Source organism: Bos indicus x Bos taurus, chromosome 9 (assembly GCF_003369695.1).
Source record: "Bos indicus x Bos taurus breed Angus x Brahman F1 hybrid chromosome 9, Bos_hybrid_MaternalHap_v2.0, whole genome shotgun sequence".
Lineage (NCBI taxonomy): Eukaryota > Metazoa > Chordata > Mammalia > Artiodactyla > Bovidae > Bos > Bos indicus x Bos taurus.
Window position 1 is genome coordinate 42,659,354 of NC_040084.1, and position 17,763 is coordinate 42,677,116.

Sequence of the window (17,763 nt, forward strand, 5' to 3'; positions counted from 1 at the left end):
CTTTTAATACTTTACCCCCATACCCTTCCTCTCCCTTTCAGATCCCCCTCTCATCTCCAGGGTTCCTAAAGAAAGAAGAAAATTCTAACATTTAGTCTGAAAGCATGATCTTTTCCTAGAATTAAAAAAAAGGTGGAAATAATAAATAGTAGAAAGATGGGAAAGTTTACTTTTCCTTATTCCTCTGAGTTCTTTCTACGCTGGCAAAATTTACTTTCATTGGAATTTAATTCTCAGGACATTCATTAGACATTCTCCTTACTCAACTAGAAATACTGTATGCATGTCAAAGTTCAATCTAAATGGTTTTTAATTGAACATTTTACCAGGTAAACAATAAAGACTTGACTTCAAGTCATTTTGAAAATCACAGTAATTACAAAAATCTCAAAATACTTCTGAAATGAAAGTACTTCAAGGTCTTCAAAGAGGACTAATGATTTTATTTTGAACACACCAATCCAACTTTAAAATATAGGGTGGGCGTCACTGATGTCTTTCATCTCAGGCCTTGCATAACCAAATGTCGATTTGTTTTCAACTTGGTATCCTACCCAAGAAAGCAGAAAGTTTTCGGAAAGCTCCCAATCATTCATTCAAATGAGGGGAAAGCCACATTCTCCCTCTTCTCACAAATATAATTTCCATTTCACTCCAAGTCCTATATCCCTTTCCAGTGCTAGTAAAATATATCCTCCCTCACAAACACACTGTAAGTTATCTGAGGGCAGAAACTTTTTATTTCATTTTATGCCTCATCCAGCACAATGCCCAGCACTTAGGAGCTAATCAATAAATGTGGATACATCCACAAATATTTTTTTGAATGTGTAAATATAGAAATATGATTTTTCCATATTTTTCTAATGTGTAAATATAGAAACAAAATTCAGGACACATGATTCTAAAAAAAAAATGTGTGAAAGTTTAAAAAACTATACCATCTAATGTTAATGAACATCCTCAAACTATTAGGAATTCAAGTTGATTCATTTTTTAGAAAAGGTAACTTGACTGTATGCAATAAAAGCTGAAGAATTTACATACCCTTTGATTCAGCAATTTTATTTATTTCTAGGTATAAACTATTCTAAGGATATATGTGCAAAACAATGCATGTTCAGTGTTGTTTTCTTAGAAATAAACTAAACACAATCAGAATTTGGTTAAATAAATATAGCTTAGTCATAAAATTACTAAGACGGAATACTATTTTGCCACTAAAATATTCTGTGGATAAATTTTTACTGCCATGAAAAACTGTTAACACTATATTAAATTCAAAAAGGAAGGCTAATACATTATAAGACCATTTTTTAAAAATGTATCATACATAAAGAAGAACATGGAAAGACATACATCAAAATGTTGACAGTAATTGTGTCTGGGTGGGAAAATTATAGCCTTTGTTTTTCTTTTTTTGCTATTTGTATTGCTTATTCTGCTATTTCTGTCATGCCTATGATTATTTATAAAAATAAAAAAATAGTTTTAATTAAAAATTAACACATAGTCTTCTCACAGACAACCATGTCAGTCATATTCATAGTCTTAATGACAGTAAAAAGGATCTGTCAGTTACATTACTTAACTTCAAAACATTCTGACACACATTATCGAAGAAAGTGGAGCATATGAGAAATACTTTCAAAGGAAAAGGAAACCCCCAGTCCTGAACAATTTACAAGGCGGGGAAAGAAATGCTAGTATCTCTACCAGTTAAGGTTATAAATAATAGAATGATGGTTATTTCTGGAAAATATTTTATCTCCCTTTTCACCTCCATGTGTTCTGACTGAGTAGTAAAGTAGATTTCTATTAAGCATCATTGGACTTGCTAATTAAGATTTTTAAAGGGTTGGGGACGACAGAGGATGAGATGGTTGGATGGCATCACCAACTTGATGGACGTGAGTTTGAGTAAGCTCCAGGAGTTGGTGATGGACAGGGAAGCCTGGCGTGCTGCAGTCCATGGGGTCACAAAGAGTCGGACATGACTGAGCAACTGAACTGAACTGAACTCAAAGGGCTCGGGGGAGGAAGCCGTAGAAGAGACGCAATTTCTTCTGTAGGAAGTAGGAATTAAACTTAATTAGAAATCAGTTTCTAGCTCTATCTATCCCCTAGATCTGAAATTTAAAAAAAAATATAACATCCAATGTTAACAAGCACTCTCAGACTGTTGGGAATTCAAGTTGGTTCAACTTGAAGTCATCTCTCTTAACACAGATCTAATGGATCAGTTTCATTTTAAAGGTTTTAGCAAGAAGGAGGTAAAATTTAGGTAGTGGAAAAGAAGTGTCTACAGACTACAAACTACCTCCATGCTCATGACTTCACAGGATCAGAAGGCAGCTTAAGGAAAAGCCACTGACACAGACGTCTCATTAGAGAATCATTCACATGAATGTCATGAAGAGCTGCCAGATTCATACTCTGTATGCAGACTGCACCCATTGACCCTGTTGTTTGTCCCTGAACCACACACAGATTCTTGGCCTGAAATCCTTTGAAGAAGGTCACTGAGCTCCATTTGGGTCACTTTGCAGCATTGTTCTCAGCCAAGACCAAGGATTATAACACGGTTCTAAGGGCAGGGGATACATCAGAACACTAAAGTCCAGCTCCGACCTGGAGCAGGCTTGAGGAGAAAGTCTTGCTCTCTTGCTGACACAGTCTCAATAGGAAGGTTGTATAATTATCACATGAAACCAAAATGTGTGTGTTTCCACATGTAAAAATCTACGTTGCTTCACTGTCTTGTTGTGACATGGAGTAGACAATGATGACCCCATGTTTTAATCTGTGGCCAGGACATCAAATGTCCTAAAAAGGTCAAACAAATGTGTGAAATCGTGGAGGCCAGCCCTTGGGCTAACACTTTGGCGGGCATAGCAGGTGTGCAGCTGTGGGCAGCTGTGTCCTATTCACAGCTGCAGCACTGGCTTCAAAATCACCAAGACTTGTGACATTGTTTTCCTGTCCATCCCAAAGCCACTAGCCTTAAAGCAGGAGTTCCACAGACGTTTGGTTATATAAGAGATATTAACACCCATCGGTCTACAGATTCGATAATATACATTTAACAAATTTCACCCACCTCAGGCTTTCATGTCTGTTTACATGTTTCAATTGGCACCATCAAAAACAAAGTTGCTTTTTTTTTTTTTTCCATTCTACCCTGGAATATCTCTTTTCTTTTAGGAAAATATTCAATAATCTTATTAGCTTAGGAGTGTAAATGTGGCTGACTTCCCATTCCACAAAAGGAAGTTTTAGACTTCTGAGATTTTTAAAGGATCCACCTTCTACTACTTCTAATAATTTTTTCAAAAGAAAAAGTATAAAGACTCAATAAAAAGAATACTTCCTTAGAAGATATAAGAAGTCTGGTCACCCTAGCAAGATAGTCTATTTCCCTGAACTCTCCATTTTCAAACAGTCACTTGTAGTGTGTATTCACTGATATTTGCCCTTTTTGAGGCCCTGTTTTTTGACTTCCTTTAAAAACTCTGTTACCTCTTGGTTTCTATGAGTCTGTCTTTCACACAAGGAGAGTAGAGCTTGGCTTCTCAGAGCAGTGCTTGGCAAGCACAGAGGCAGGAAACGCAGAAGGGAATGAGTCTGTCAGACTCATTTTCTTCTAGTTCAAATGTTTATTTCAGATTCGGGAGGAAGTGGAATGGTTCCTTTCCATTTCCTCCTCTCTGGAACCTGTGAGTTGAGTAAGGCTTAGAGAGTCTTGCTCTACCACACATCATCCTCACAGGTTCACAGATGGAGAAAGAGACTCTTCAGAAAACTCCAAGTTTGAACAGAGCAGGATTCATAGCTCTTTCTGCCCTCCCAGGAACTTCTCTTATGGGTTGAGACTAGAGCCTTGAGCAGGACAACTGAGAGCAACGCAGAGGACAAGGCCAGTGGGCTAGGGAACATCCTATACCAGCTCCCAAGGGGCAAGGGCCATGTCCCACCTGACATAAGTTCCCAGCCCTGCCGCACAGCACACCCCAGACCACTTCTTAGCCAGGGAGGTCTGACATAATTTGTGAATGCCACAGTGAGATCTGGTCCCAAGCCCACTTCCTAGGTTCCTGAGACTTACTGTTTCTGACATCAGGATGGAGTTTCAGGAGCAAATCTTAAAATATACCTGTTTTAGTAATGAGCTGGTTTCAACCTTAAACATGCTGACTTTTCCAATCCACATTCTGATATCACTGTTTTATTTTATGACAAGCTATTTAAATCACCACACTCACAAGCTCAACTCTGCAACTTGCTTTATTGTCTATGCAATTAACACAGGTCATTTTTAATGCCAAATGGGGACCATCAGAAACTAAACTAGAAAATCTTATGGTGGGTTTACTACTAAACTCTAACAGATGTGCCTGACTCTAACATTAGGACTGAAGCATAATTTTAGGTACAAATTACTTATTAAGAATATTTATAGACAGAGAACTTCTTCAGCAAAGAACCTAAGACATGTAACACAGCTTATCCTGTACCTGAGCAATTGATAAGGAAGCCAAACATTGTAAATGCGTTAATTTTGGTTTGTTTAGGAAAGTTTCCAGGGCAGAGTGCATGATCTAATCACATTGGTTTTGTCAAAGAGTTTTAGAAGATGAAAATCTGACTCATTATCTCTACTCATAGCTTAGACTTTTTTGAGCTGTATTACTGTTTGCTAGTCACTAATCATGTTCATGCTCACCAAGATCTCTGCATATAAAATACATACCCTTAAGTGCAACTATATTTACACTTACTCATATATGTACATTTACACATCCAATATTACATCTAGTTTCTATATTATGTTCTGGATGAACTCCTGAAACAAATTAACACTTCCATATGTCAAATTTCCTCCTAAGGGCCACTTATTATGATTCATGTGAGCTAACAATATATTGAAGGTATATTACATTAGATACAATCACAATATTCACTTTAGAAACCGAAAGTACTCAAAATATAAATTGAATTGCCATCTGATTGTTTAAAATTCCCTCTATTGGTCACTTACTAAACAAGTCAGACTGATTGTAAGTACGGTAATGTAACAAGTCTTTTTAATTAAGAAAAACCAGGATGAAGTGGGGGAAAGGAAAGATAATGAAACATAGTAAAGATCATAATGAGACAAACATTTCTACTTGAAGATATTTTCACTAGAGGACACTAAAGGCAAGCTATGCCAAGTCATGTACTTTTCACACACAAAATTATATTGTATCAAATTTAAATTTGTTACAACTGCCATGTACATTACACCAGTGATAAGGAAAATGTAACTCAATATCTGATCTAGTGAAACAGCAACCAACATTAGCTTCTAGCCACATGAAGACAATCTCCAATGACATTACTGGTGTCAGCTAAACCTCTGCCAGTTTGTCTTCTCCGTCCATTTTTAAATAAATGTGTGACTATCTCAATTAGGAAATCTTGAAGTCTCTATGATGAGGCAGTTTTGGTGCTCATTTTCAGTGCCCTGCATTTGCTGTACTTAAAATAGACACTTGTACCAATGTCCTTTCTATTACCCCAAGGGGAAAAAAAATCACATACACACCAGTCCTTTTTCTTTCAGCTCACAGAGAAGCAACTTGATCCAAGCAGTGTTGAAACCTGAGTAGGTCACTGTACACCACGATAAAATTCCCTAATCCCTGAGCCAACTCTCCCTAAGGGGGGCCTCCTCCTGATCCTCCACTTCCCAGGCTGACTTTTGCATTCGCTCTCTCCTCTTTCCCCCTTTCATTTCCCCTACCTTCAAGCCTTGATACGTGATCCCCGGTGGGGGCTCAGGTTTCCGTTTTTACAGCTTAGGCCGGGCTAGCTGTATACATTCCTTTCTTTCTGCCGGGCAGTGATTACTTACCAGAGCTTAGTTTACGCTGGTCCAGATGAAAGCCGTTCAGATGAAGGCAAACACAGCCAGGCAGCTCCAGCAGCACCGATACGAAGCTGCACAAGGCCACATTGTGTTCTCGGTGACATTTTGTTGCACATATTTTTACATAGGGCAATCAACTTGTTGCATTACTCTACAATTTAGGTTTGGGGAAATGGAGAGGCAGTAATACCAGGAGGTTTGGGGAGGGGCTTTATGGATGTGGTTATTAATATTAAAAGCATAAAATATTGATGAGTTCAAGATAACCCACCTTTTGACTTTGAGAAATCACTTTAAAAATGAGAACTTTGGGCGCTATTATATTAGAAGAATGCATACTGAAGAATTGCTCTAGAAATGGGATTTCATCACTCACTGGCGTGCTGTGCACTGACCTGACTAAAGATTTTGACCTGGGGTCTCTTACACATTGTTCCAAACTAGGGAAAAAATATGGATCCTTCAAGCAATTGAATTATTTGCTGCATAAAACTTCTTATTTAATGCTACTCTGTACTGAAATGACAAGGATTAAAACTTCAAATAGTAGATGGCGATTTGGAAGAAAAATAACATTTTAAAAAGAGGAAATTCTGTGCACGAAGGTTAATTCCATACTTAGTCCTGCAGCACTGGCTAAAAATTGTGTAATTTTTCCCCTTCACACAATGTTGTTTTTGTTTCTTCCTCACCAGTTCAGACAAACATCTGTTATACTGTAGAAGGACAACTATCTCCCAAACCACGGAGTGCTCCTGCAGCCAAAGTCAACAACGTGAGCCCCAAGCATCGAGCACAGTCAGCCTTTATATCCAGCCGGGATAACATTTCACATGTTTTGATTAAAATTAGCTAATTTGTAATCCTAGAACCTATGAAACTTAAAAGCTGCCATCCATATAGATCACATTAGGCAGAGTGTTTTAAAGGGCCAGTGCACACTGTGATTTCTTGGTGGCTTCACCTCCCTCCTCTTCCTCCAAGCCCAATCTAAAATGAAACAGAAAAGTAATCTGGAAATGCAAGACAGGAGGGAAGGGTGAGTGAGGAAGAATGGTTATCCTAAACTGAATTCCAGCCCCCATGGGAAGACAACTCCTACCAGTATCTTAAAAAAAAAACAACAAAACTATCAATGGAATCAGTGGTGGTTTCCATCACAAGGAATGGCACTGATTTCTAAGGCAAATCTTCCTTAACTCTCCTTGGACTGAAGCTGCACCGCACGCTTCCAGGTGCTAAGTTCCTCACCCAGAAATCAAAAAACTCTTATTCCAAAACGTTGATTGCTACAGACATTTTCTGAAAGAAAGGAACGCTAACCATACACACCTAGGTACTATATGATAATATAAATAGTATTATTATCCATGGGCCCCTTTCAAGGCACTCTCTAGAATATGCTTGTTCTAATCAAGACGATGTCAAATTGCAATAGATTTTACTTAGTTGCTTGCCATTTTCCTCGTTTGTCTTTTAAATACCAACTTAACCAACCAGACCAAATCAGTGGGCAGTGTTAAGGATTCTATGCAGAAGATGTGGAACACCAAGAGGGCTGCAGAATGAAAACCAAAGTCCTCCCTGAAATCTGCTACTTGCTTGTAACTCACAGAAAGACAAAAATTACAAATAAAACATTAAAAATAAAAATCAAGGGAGACTCGTGAAATCAACACAAAACAAAACCCTCACCGGGCAAAAGCTGCAACTTCATGGAAAATAAGTTGGTGGGGGTGAAGGGGGACGAGGGGGATCCGGAGCTGAGCGGGGCTCTTGTGCAATCACTCCAACGCGAACAGCTGGAGCGCCAGGCTGCCGCGCTCGCCACCTCTGGAGCACCGCTGGCCTGGCGGGGAGCCCGGCCTCGCCAACAGCACTCCGGGCCGGCCTTTCCGAACAATGGGCAGGCGCTCTGCGAAGGCCGCCCCTCAGACAGCTATCTTTTCAGCAGGGCTTGCCCGGGTCTGCTTAAACTGGGAAGTGAAGCATGCAAAGGCTGAGAGGGAGGCGGAGGCAACCTAGTGAGAGGAGCTAGCAGGGGCTGGCGAGGCGAACCGGCCGTCAAAAACGGTACCTAGACCCGCGCCGCTCGGGCCACAACTCGCCACGGCACTGACAGCCCCTTTACACCGATGCAGCAGGCTACTAGGAAGCGGTACGGAGGAACCGGGAGATGAACTAGGAAGAGGGGGGTGGAATCGAGCGCTCCCGGGGTACCCTTGGCTCGGCGGCTTCCTAACTTTGGAGGGATCCGGGGATGGCTGCCGAAGAAGAGGGGAAAAAAAACTACCCCACCGACCAGGAAAGCCTCTTCACCATACCCACCCTCAACTTGGGCTCCGGGTCCCCTCCTCCCTGAAACGCGCCTGTCCCAAACTGGGGTTTATAAGGTTAAAGAGTCTGTGGTTTCCCGGTCGCCCCTCACCCCCACCCCCATCAAATCCGAGGCAGGCAAATCTCCGGGATGCAGCCCGACAGTTGGCCTCTGTTTTGCACCTGGAGGAGGAGCTGAGTCGTTCAGGGCATCCTACGGAAACTGACAAGCGCTCCTCTTACACCCCCTCCCCCCTCCCAAAAAAATCCATACAACAGCCCAAAGGGAGCGGGCGGAAGAAAGAGCTCAAGCTCTCTGGTCCCGAAGTCCAAAAAATACCTTCATTTCCTCATTGATCTCCCTTTTCACTGGGTGAGCCGGTTTCCTGCTCCTTTTATTTTCCGGAGGTCTCCCTTCTTTCTCCATTTCTGCCATGTTTTTGTGTCTGGTTTCGGTGGAGATGAAATGGCTGCTGCCGCCGCCGGCGGTGGTGGTGGTGGTGGTGGCGGTGGTGGAGGTGGTGCTGATGGTGGCGGTGCTGGCGGAGGTAGCGGTGCTGGCGGGGCCGGGGCCGGGGTTGGGCGCGGGGCTGGGCGGGGGAGGAGGGGAGGCAGGCTCCGGAGAAGCGCGGTCTCTTCTAGCGGCGGAGAACGTCAGTGGCTGTCAGAGGGAAAGGTAGCTCGAGGGGTCTCGGGGATGCCGCCGCCGCCGCCGCTCCGGCTCCCGCCGCCGCCGCCGCCAACGCCGCCGCTGCCGCCAACGCTGCCGCTGCCGCCGCCGCTGCTTCTGCTGCTCCCGCCGCCGCTCCCGCCGCCAACGCCGCCGCCGGGCTGCATCCTCGGTGCCCCGTGGAGTCGTCAGCCATCTTCCGGCGCTCTGTCCGTCTGCATGGGCGAGGGGGACGAGGGCCCGGCGCGGAGACAGCGGCTCTGGGCGTGCGTGCGTGGATGTGTGTGTGTGTGCGTGTGTGTGTGTGTGTGTGTGTATGTGTGTGCGCGCCCGGGAGAGCGCGCCAGCCCAGGCACCCAGCGCCTCCCGCGAGCCGAGCCGGGGGCGGGCCGGGGGCCGGCGCCGGGAGCAGGGGGCGGGCGGGGGAAAGGTAGTGGGGGGGGGCGCTAGGACAGCCCCCAGCTCCCGAGCGGGCGTGGCTTCCACCGTCACAGTAGACGCGGATGCTGCGCGGCTCCGGGGGGCTGCTCGCGGCCGCCGGGCTCATCCGAGGCCGGCCCCGGCGGGACACGGCGCCCCTCGCGGCCGCTACCTCGGTACGATGCCCCCCGGGGCCCCGCTCCGACCCCGGCCGCCCCCTTCAGCTCCGTGATGAGCTCTCGGGTGGGCTTGGAGTTGGGTTTTGAGCCCGAACTGGAAGCTGCTTAGGAAAAATGAATGGGGTTGCGGGGAGGAGATAGGGCGGTGGGAGGGCGTGGGGACCAGAGGTCGCGTTGATAGAAGGCCGCTTTCCGCCCCCTGCCCAGAAGAAAGCAGACTGAGCTCGCCCCCTTCGGATGGCAAGGTCGGGGTCTCGGGAAAAGCAAACCACAGTCCTGACCTCCCCACAGCTGTCGGGGACAGTGTCGCCTTCTGGGGGCCACCCCAGGGCTCTGGAGGCTGGAGGCCCCTTGGAGATCCCTGCGCCTTGCTCGGCTGGTCCCCAACGCGGCGCGGGTGACGACTGCGCTTGCAAGAAAGCTTTTGCCTCCCAACGAACCACTTAGAAGTAGGACATCTCGGCCTACAGCTCCCTGCTCTTTCTTTTCTTTCTTTTCCCTCCAGTTCTCGCTCACACATACATACACACACACGTGTGTTTTGTCTCACTACAAAGTTAACAGCGTTACCCCGTGCGCACCCGTCTCCCGGTGCGCTTGATATAAACCAGCCCCCCAAGATTAGATGCCGCTGGGAGTGCAGCGTCCCGCGTGGGGTTCCATTCTCCAGAGACCAGGACTACCTGGCCACCTCCGGCGGGACCCTTCCCCACCCGCTGGGTGACTCTTTGCCCTCGACTGCCCTGCGCGCATCTTCTCTCAAGTCGACCTCGCTCCCCCTGCGCTGGCGCGCCTCCCCTTTGGCCCTCTGCGTCTACGCCCGGGGCCAGGCTCGGATGGCGTTTGTCCCTCTTTGGGTCGAGGCAGTGGCCTAAACGGTTTGATGAGTTTTCGGTGAGACACGCAGCTCTAAACGCCTCGTACACGCGGCGGGGGACAAGCTGAGGTTCCCGGCTTCGGTTTCCCGCGCCGCGACACTTCGTAATTACCTGACACAATGCGATATGGGGGTGTCCATTGTTCCATTCAGTGTTATTGTAGAGTGTGCACTGTGACAGTGGTGGAACTTAAAATTGCACAATTAAAAAAATTTTTTTAACTAAATTTTTACTAAAAGAATGAATTCGGTGTGCAGGATATGAGTAAGCTCTCCATTAAAATCTCAGTTTGGCCTGTCAAACGAGGCTCATCCTGGGTATTACGCTGCCTAATTTGCATCTTGGCATTGTTTTTTTTTTTTTTTTAAACGTCGAATTAGAGCTCTTTGGGAGCGTACTCGGGAGGACTGAGTACCTCCACGTTGGCTATTTTGCCGTTTAGCATCGTTTTGTTTCGTAAAGGTCAAATTACAGATGCTTGGGCGTGTACCCAGGAGAGCTGAGCACCTCCTTTCGTCTCTTCTCTTCCCTGTCTGGAGAAAGAGGAGAAGCCGCACCCCGCTCCGCGTGGCTCGTGGATCCCAGGCGAGCCAAGAGGCCAGAAGCAGCGGGGCCAAACCGGGCTCCGCTCCTGAAAGGGGTCCACGCGAAACCCTTGCCCCAAGGAAAGTGAAAAATCCTGGGGCGGTTATCCCGGACGAGAAAAACTCAAGAGGACCGTTGAAGTATTAGGGAGTGCTCTGCAGTACAAGAGTTGGAGGTTTTTTACGGTAGCCTCTGGGAGCGTACCCAGGTATACACCGGTTTTGAGCCCAAGTGCTGTGGCCAGCTAGGGCCAGGAGTCCTCAGGAACCCACAGTGGGACCCAAGACCATCCAGACAGCGAGAATACCGGGAGGAGCCAAAACCTGTTTGCGCTAACCCCCGCCCCCTTCCTGGAACGCTAACACAACATTCTCATTTTTAAATGAGTGTGTGAGAGTGGGTGTATTTCTCAGTGAGAAATAAGCATCCTAATGCCATTGCTGGAAGAGAGAGAAGAAGAAATCTTTTTGATTTTTCAAACTGAATTTCATCCAAAACATCTGATAAATAGGATGTGGGTTGGAGTTAGTTTTCTCTGTTTTGTCCTCTCGGTTTTTAATGAGAAGTAGTGAGAAAACTTTTTTTTTTTTTTTTTTTACTTTTAAATAACTGTGGAAAGGTATGTTGTAAAGTGTACACAGAAAAAAGCTTTTTGTCTTCTGGAGACATATTTAAGTCCCCTCTGTTTCCTTTGGTGCCAGAACCATTACAATTGATTCACAGTTGTTTAGTTGATATCAAATAACAGGTTATATACCCCAAGTCCTAAGATACAGTTTCACAAGTTAAGAATAAAATAAACAGAAAAGGTGAACTGTAGCCCAGAGTTATATTTAGAGGCAGCTACACTTCCTTTAAAGAAAATTACTTGCTCTGCCATAGTTCAGGCATTTAATACAAATAATCATATTAATCAGCCACCTGTTCCTTCACAGGCACATGTCTTCCAGAAAACTGAGGTGAGAACATCAAATTAGAATCCACAATGCATGTCATCATTGACAGAATGAAAGCTCATAAAGTATGTGTGAGGAGAGTTTTAGTCTTGAATAAACCTCAGAAGTTATGATTTTTACATCTTAGCAAAGACAACATGTAGTCAAAGTTGCTCTGTCATGTCTGACTCTTTGCAACCCCATGAACTGCCAGGCTCCTCTGTCCATGAAATTCTCCAGGCAAGTATACTGGAGTGAGTAGCCATTCCCTTCTCCAGGGGATTGAACCCAGGTCTCCCCCATTGCAGGAAGATTCTTTGCCATCTGAGCCACCAGGGAACAGATGAAGACAATTATATAATGGGTTGCTGTTTTATGAATTTGGATATTATCATGAGTCCAATAATGTTCCCTGGATAACTTCAGACACTCTGTAAGAGTATAACCCAGTGTGGACAGGACAATCTCTTACTTATCTTGGAAGAGCCACCCTTTATTCTATGAATTACCTTTATGCTTCCCAATCATTAGCGCCCTCTCTCTTTCACACACACACAGACACTCAAGCGCACATCCAAGACAAACCCTGAAAGAAAAATTCCCTTTACTAGCCCTGCCAGTCACCAAAATAAGCACAAGATTGACCTTTCATTACATTAATTCCTCAGATACATTTTTATGACTTTTACTCTTCAAGGTCGCTCTTAATGTTCATTCTAGCCTGATAAATCCAGAAAATACTTCAGAGAGTAGATAGGAAGAAGACCCCAGTGTGATTTGCCTTCAGCCCTCAACCTCTCAATCTGCTTCTTTGTTATCTCCAAGAACACCTAACTCAGAGGCCTAGTCTTCATGACTTAAAAGAAATTAATAGATATTTGCTGATTGATTAGTATGATATAATAACAAACTTACTTTTGTATATTGTCTAAAATTAATGCTCATTTTGAACAAGCTCTGTAATCTAACCAAATGTGGAGACTAAAATATGTGGGAAAATTACTATGCTGAACACATTATAAGAATTATCTCATCTAATATCCACAGAACCCTATAAGGCAGCATGTACTGTGATCCCCATTTTACAGATGAAGAAACTAAGGCTTGCATAAGCTAAGTTAAGCTAGTAAGTATTGGGATTTGAATCTATAACTTTCTTTTCGACTCTGGATTTGGAGTTCTTGACACTATGCTAATCTACTTTGACATATTCCTTTTGACAATTTGTATTTTGTATAATCTAAGGCCCACATTTTTCAAATTTTAACATCTCTGAAATTGTGACATATCTTATAATACTTCTTTAAATTATAAGTAACAACAGCTCCCCCCACCCCCGCCACGTTGGTATATGAAGAAATCACATATTTTCCAAAACAGTGGTGTATTTGGTTATGGTAGGTTATGCTTCAATATCAAATATCAGAAAATCTAAGAGTCTTAAAACAAGATCAGTTTGGGACTTCTCTGGTGGTCCAGTGGTTAAGACTCCACACTCTTTATGTGGGGGGCCCAGGTTCGATCCCTGGTCAGGGAACTAGATACCACATGCCTCAACTAAAGATCCTGCATACCACAACTAAGACTGTGCAGCCAAATTAAAACACACACACACACACACACACACATGCACACACACACACAGGAGAGGCTTATACTACTTGCTCACACAAAGTTTGCTGAAGATCTGTGTGACCCTCCAGCGGGCACTGCATCTTTGTACCAGTATGTACTTCCTGTAGCTACAAAGTAGAAGGTAAAACCTTGGAGGATCTCACACAGCAATTAAATGCTCCAGCTTAGCAGTGACATAGGTCACTTCTGCCTACAAATCATTGACTAGAATTAGTCACATGGCTCTGCCCAACTGCTAGGGAAGCTGGGAATTGAATCTACCACATTCTCCAGAGTGAAGAGCCGGATATGGGCAAGCATTTATGAAATATGATCATTAGAATCAGTTAATGTAAATATCATGGATCTATTTTAATAAAACCAATGAGCAACAGTTGGCCTATGATCTGTTATATCCATCATAAGTGCACTTTCAAAATTCATGTTCATGCTTAACTTCAAAGAACAAAATTCAGAATTCTTCAAAAAGAACGTTATGAAACAGCATAACTATAATTCAGGAAGTCTACAGGTGAGCTTCAGGGCTTTGGAACCTTCTAAAAGGATATACCAAATCATCAGTGCATTTTTTCTGAGGAATGGGTCATTCTCAATTGGGATTCATGATTTATTCATTCCTTTATTCAACAACTATGTGTTGAGAGCCCAGTATATTCCAGGCATGATGTTCTGAGTTCCTGGGATCCAGCAGCAAAGATGACACACAAGTTCCCAAATCTCATTAAGTTTATAATCTGCAAAGGGGACAATAAATAATAATTAAAAAAGAGACAATTTTAGATTCAGATAGGTGAGAAAAAAGGACTTTGTGATAGGAACTGGAATTGAAAAAAGAGGTTGGGGTCTACTTTAGCTAAATAGTCAAGATTAACCTTTAGGAGGGAATATTTGATCTGAAATAGGAAAGATGAGAGGGACTGCCTCTGCAGAGGTCTTAGAATCCTTGAGAAAAGTGTTCTGGTTCAAATTCTAAAAGAGCTGAAGAATGCACTCAGTACACTGGAGACGTTGAAAGTGTCTGGACCATGGAGAGTAGTAGGAGAGGCAGTGAAAGAGGAAGGCAGAGGCCTGATGTGCTGGGGCCTGTAGGTAAGGGATGGATAAGAGGTCAGAATTTGCTAGGTTTGGAGTCTGAAGGTAGAGGGCACAGAGTAGAGGTGAATCATGCCTCCTGCCTGAGATGGAGCCCAGAACAGCACCTGTGCAGCATGGCACAGCCAGGCACAGTGCGGGTAGGCACAGTGGTGTGCAGGAACCCGGACAGAAGGTTCTGGGGTTGCTATAAATACCCTCCACTCACCATAGTGTGCGTTTCATGTGTGCCTGAGAGTAGAGTAGGTGTGGCTCTGAGAGACTGCAGAATTTTTTTTTTAATTTATACATAATCTTGTATTGGAGTATAGTTGAGTTACAATGTTTTATTGGTTTCTAGTGCACAGCAAAGTGACTCATTGTACATATATATAGTCTTTTTCATATTCTTTTCCATTATGGTTTCCTACAGGATATTGAATATAGCTCCCCATGCTATACCAGGAGGACATTGTTGTTTGTCTATTTTATATATAGTAGTTTATATCCGCTAATCCCAAACTCATAATTTATCTGTCCCCCTACCCCTGTCTGTGAGTTTGTTTCCATTTTGTGAATAAATTCATTTGTATCATATTTTAGATTCTGCATACAAGTGATATCACATGGTATTTGTCTTTCTGTTTTTGACTTACTTCACTTAGTCCATCCATGTTGTTAGAAATGGGTTTATTCACTTATGGCTGAGTAACATTTCATTGTAGTATGAAATATTATACCACCTCCTTCTTTGTATATTCATCTGTTGAAGGGCATGTAGGTTGCTTCCATGAGACTACAGAGTCTAAGTAGATCTGCCCCTAAAATGTTTGATCAGAGACTCCACTAGGACTTCCACATCAGAGGAGGCCAGCTGGAGAGGTGACTGTGGCTGAGGAGTGAATGCTACCCACTCACCCACCCCCCTGTCATGTAGATGCCAGCCCAGTGAGAAGAGTGTAGGGGTGGACACAAGAGAAGATTAAATCAGCTGAGATTATCTGGAGGTTTCATTTCCACCTCCTAGCATAGAAGTCTTGTGAAACAGATGTTGGGTTCAGTTATAAAGAAATGAAGTTTCAGTTCAGTTCAGTCAGTTCAGTTCAGTCGCTCAGTCGTGTCTGACTCTGTGACCCCATGAACTGCAGCACGCCAGGCCTCCCTGTCCATCACCAACTCCCGGAGTCCACCCAAACCCATGTCCATCAAGTTGGTGATGCCATCCAACCATCTCATCCTCTGTCGTCCCCTTCTCCTCCTGCCCTCAATCTTTCCCAGCATCAGGGTCTTTTCCAACGAGTCAGCTCTTCACATCAGCTGGCCAAAGTATTGGAGCTTCAGCTTCAACATCAGCCCTTCCAGTGAACACCTGAGACTGATCTCCTTTAGGATGGACTGGTTGGATCTCCTTGCAGTCCAAGGGACACTTCAAGAGTCTTCTCCAACACCACAGTTCAAAAGCATCAATTCTTCTGCGCTCATCTTTCTTTGTAGTCCAACTCTCACATCCATACATGACTAATGGAAAAACCATAGCCTTGACTAGACTGAACTTTGTTGGCAAAGTAATCTCTCTGCTTTTTAATATGTTGCCTAGGTTGGTCATAACTTTCCTTCCAAGGAGTAAGCGTCTTTTAATTTCATGCCTGCAATCACCATCTGCAGTGATTTTGGAGCCCAAAAAAATACTCAGCCACTATTTCCACTGTTTCCCCATCTATTTGCCATGAAGTGATGGGACCGGATGCCATGATCTTAGTTTTCTGAATGTTGAGCTTTAAGCCAACTTTTTCACTCTTCTCTTTCACTTTCATCAAGAAGCTCTTTAGTTCTTCTTCACTTTCTGCTATAAGGGTGGTGTCATCCGGCAATCTTGATTCCAGCTTGTGCTTCTTCCAGCCCAGCACTTCTCATGATGTACTCTGCATAGAAGTTAAATAAGCAGGATGACAATATACAGCCTTGACGTACTCCTTTTCCTATTTGGAACCAGTCTGTTTTTCCATGTCCAGTTCTAACTGTTGCTTCCTGACCTGCATACAGATTTCTCAAGAGGCAGGTCAGGTGGTCTGGCATTCCCATCTCTTTCAGAATTTTCCACAGTTTATTGTGATCCACACAGTCAAAGGCTTTGGCATACTCAATAAAGCAGAAATAGATGTTTTTCTGGAATTCTCTTGCTTTTTCCATGGTTCAGCAGATGTTTGCAATTTGATCTCTGGTTCCTCTGCCTTTTCTAAAACCAGCTTGAACATCAGGAAGTTCATGGTTCACATATTGCTGAAGCCTGGCTTGGAGAATTTTCAGCATTACTTTATTAGCGTGTGAGATGAGTGCAATTGTGCGGTGGTTTGAGCATTCTTTGGCATTGCCTTTCTTTGGGATTGGAATGAAAACTGACCTTTTCCAGTCCTGTGGCCACTGCTGAGTTTTCCAAATTTGCTTGCATATTGAGTGAAGCACTTTCACAGTGTCATCTTTCACATGTAGCAAATACCTGAAGTTTTTACATTGATACTTATAGCTCACACATATATTTTACGCTATAACTCAAATCTGCTTTTAAACAATTTTTAAAGGAAGTTTTCTGACTCCTGAAGTAAATTTTGTGCATTATCTGCCTGATTATTTACTATCTAAAATGTATCACCCAAACCAGAATGGCTTTCCTTGAGGGTATGGCCTTAATATCATAATAAGACCAACTTAAACATAGAACATTTTCAATAATTATCCCAAATTTCTTGTAAATACAAATTTCAACTTAGTATCTGAGTTATCTTGAATTGTCATTGCCTTCCCCAATGAAATCCGTTGATGAAATCAGGTCTCTTCTCTGTATTAGATTTGCTGCTGCTAAGTCACTTCAGTTGTGTCCGACTCTGTGCGACCCCATAGACGGCAGCCCACTAGGCTCCTCTGTCCCTGGGATTCTCCAGGCAAGAATACTGGAGTGGGTTGCCATTTCCTTCTCCAATGCATGAAAGTGAAAAGTGAAAATGAAGTCTCTCAGTTGTCCCCGACTCTTAGCGACACCAAGGACTGCAGCCTACCAGGCTCCTCCGTCCATGGGATTTTCCAGGCAAGAGTACTGGAGTGGGGTGCCATTGCCTTCTCCGTAGATACTAATGTAGATATAATAATATCGTATTTCCTTTAGACA

General features: G+C 43.7%; 1 protein-coding gene and 1 non-coding gene across 3 annotated transcripts in view; one reads left to right on the top strand and one right to left on the bottom strand.

Moving 5' to 3' along the window:
- The window catches only part of SOBP (sine oculis binding protein homolog), a 165,927-nt gene extending 157,154 nt beyond the window's left edge, over positions 1–8,773 (bottom strand). The window contains exon 1 of one of the 2 annotated variants that reach the window (XM_027551284.1): positions 8,568–8,773. In XM_027551284.1, the coding sequence (XP_027407085.1) occupies positions 8,568–8,663 (96 nt within the window). In that variant the 5' untranslated portion in view covers positions 8,664–8,773. The remainder of the gene's footprint in view (positions 1–8,567) is intronic. The other variant, XM_027551283.1, reaches the window with a different exon arrangement.
- A 4,585-nt stretch (positions 8,774–13,358) lies between these two features.
- TRNAK-CUU lies at positions 13,359–13,431 on the top strand. Its single transcript has one exon. It is a non-coding gene; the product is annotated as a tRNA-Lys (tRNA).
- Positions 13,432–17,763: the final 4,332 nt, after the last annotated feature.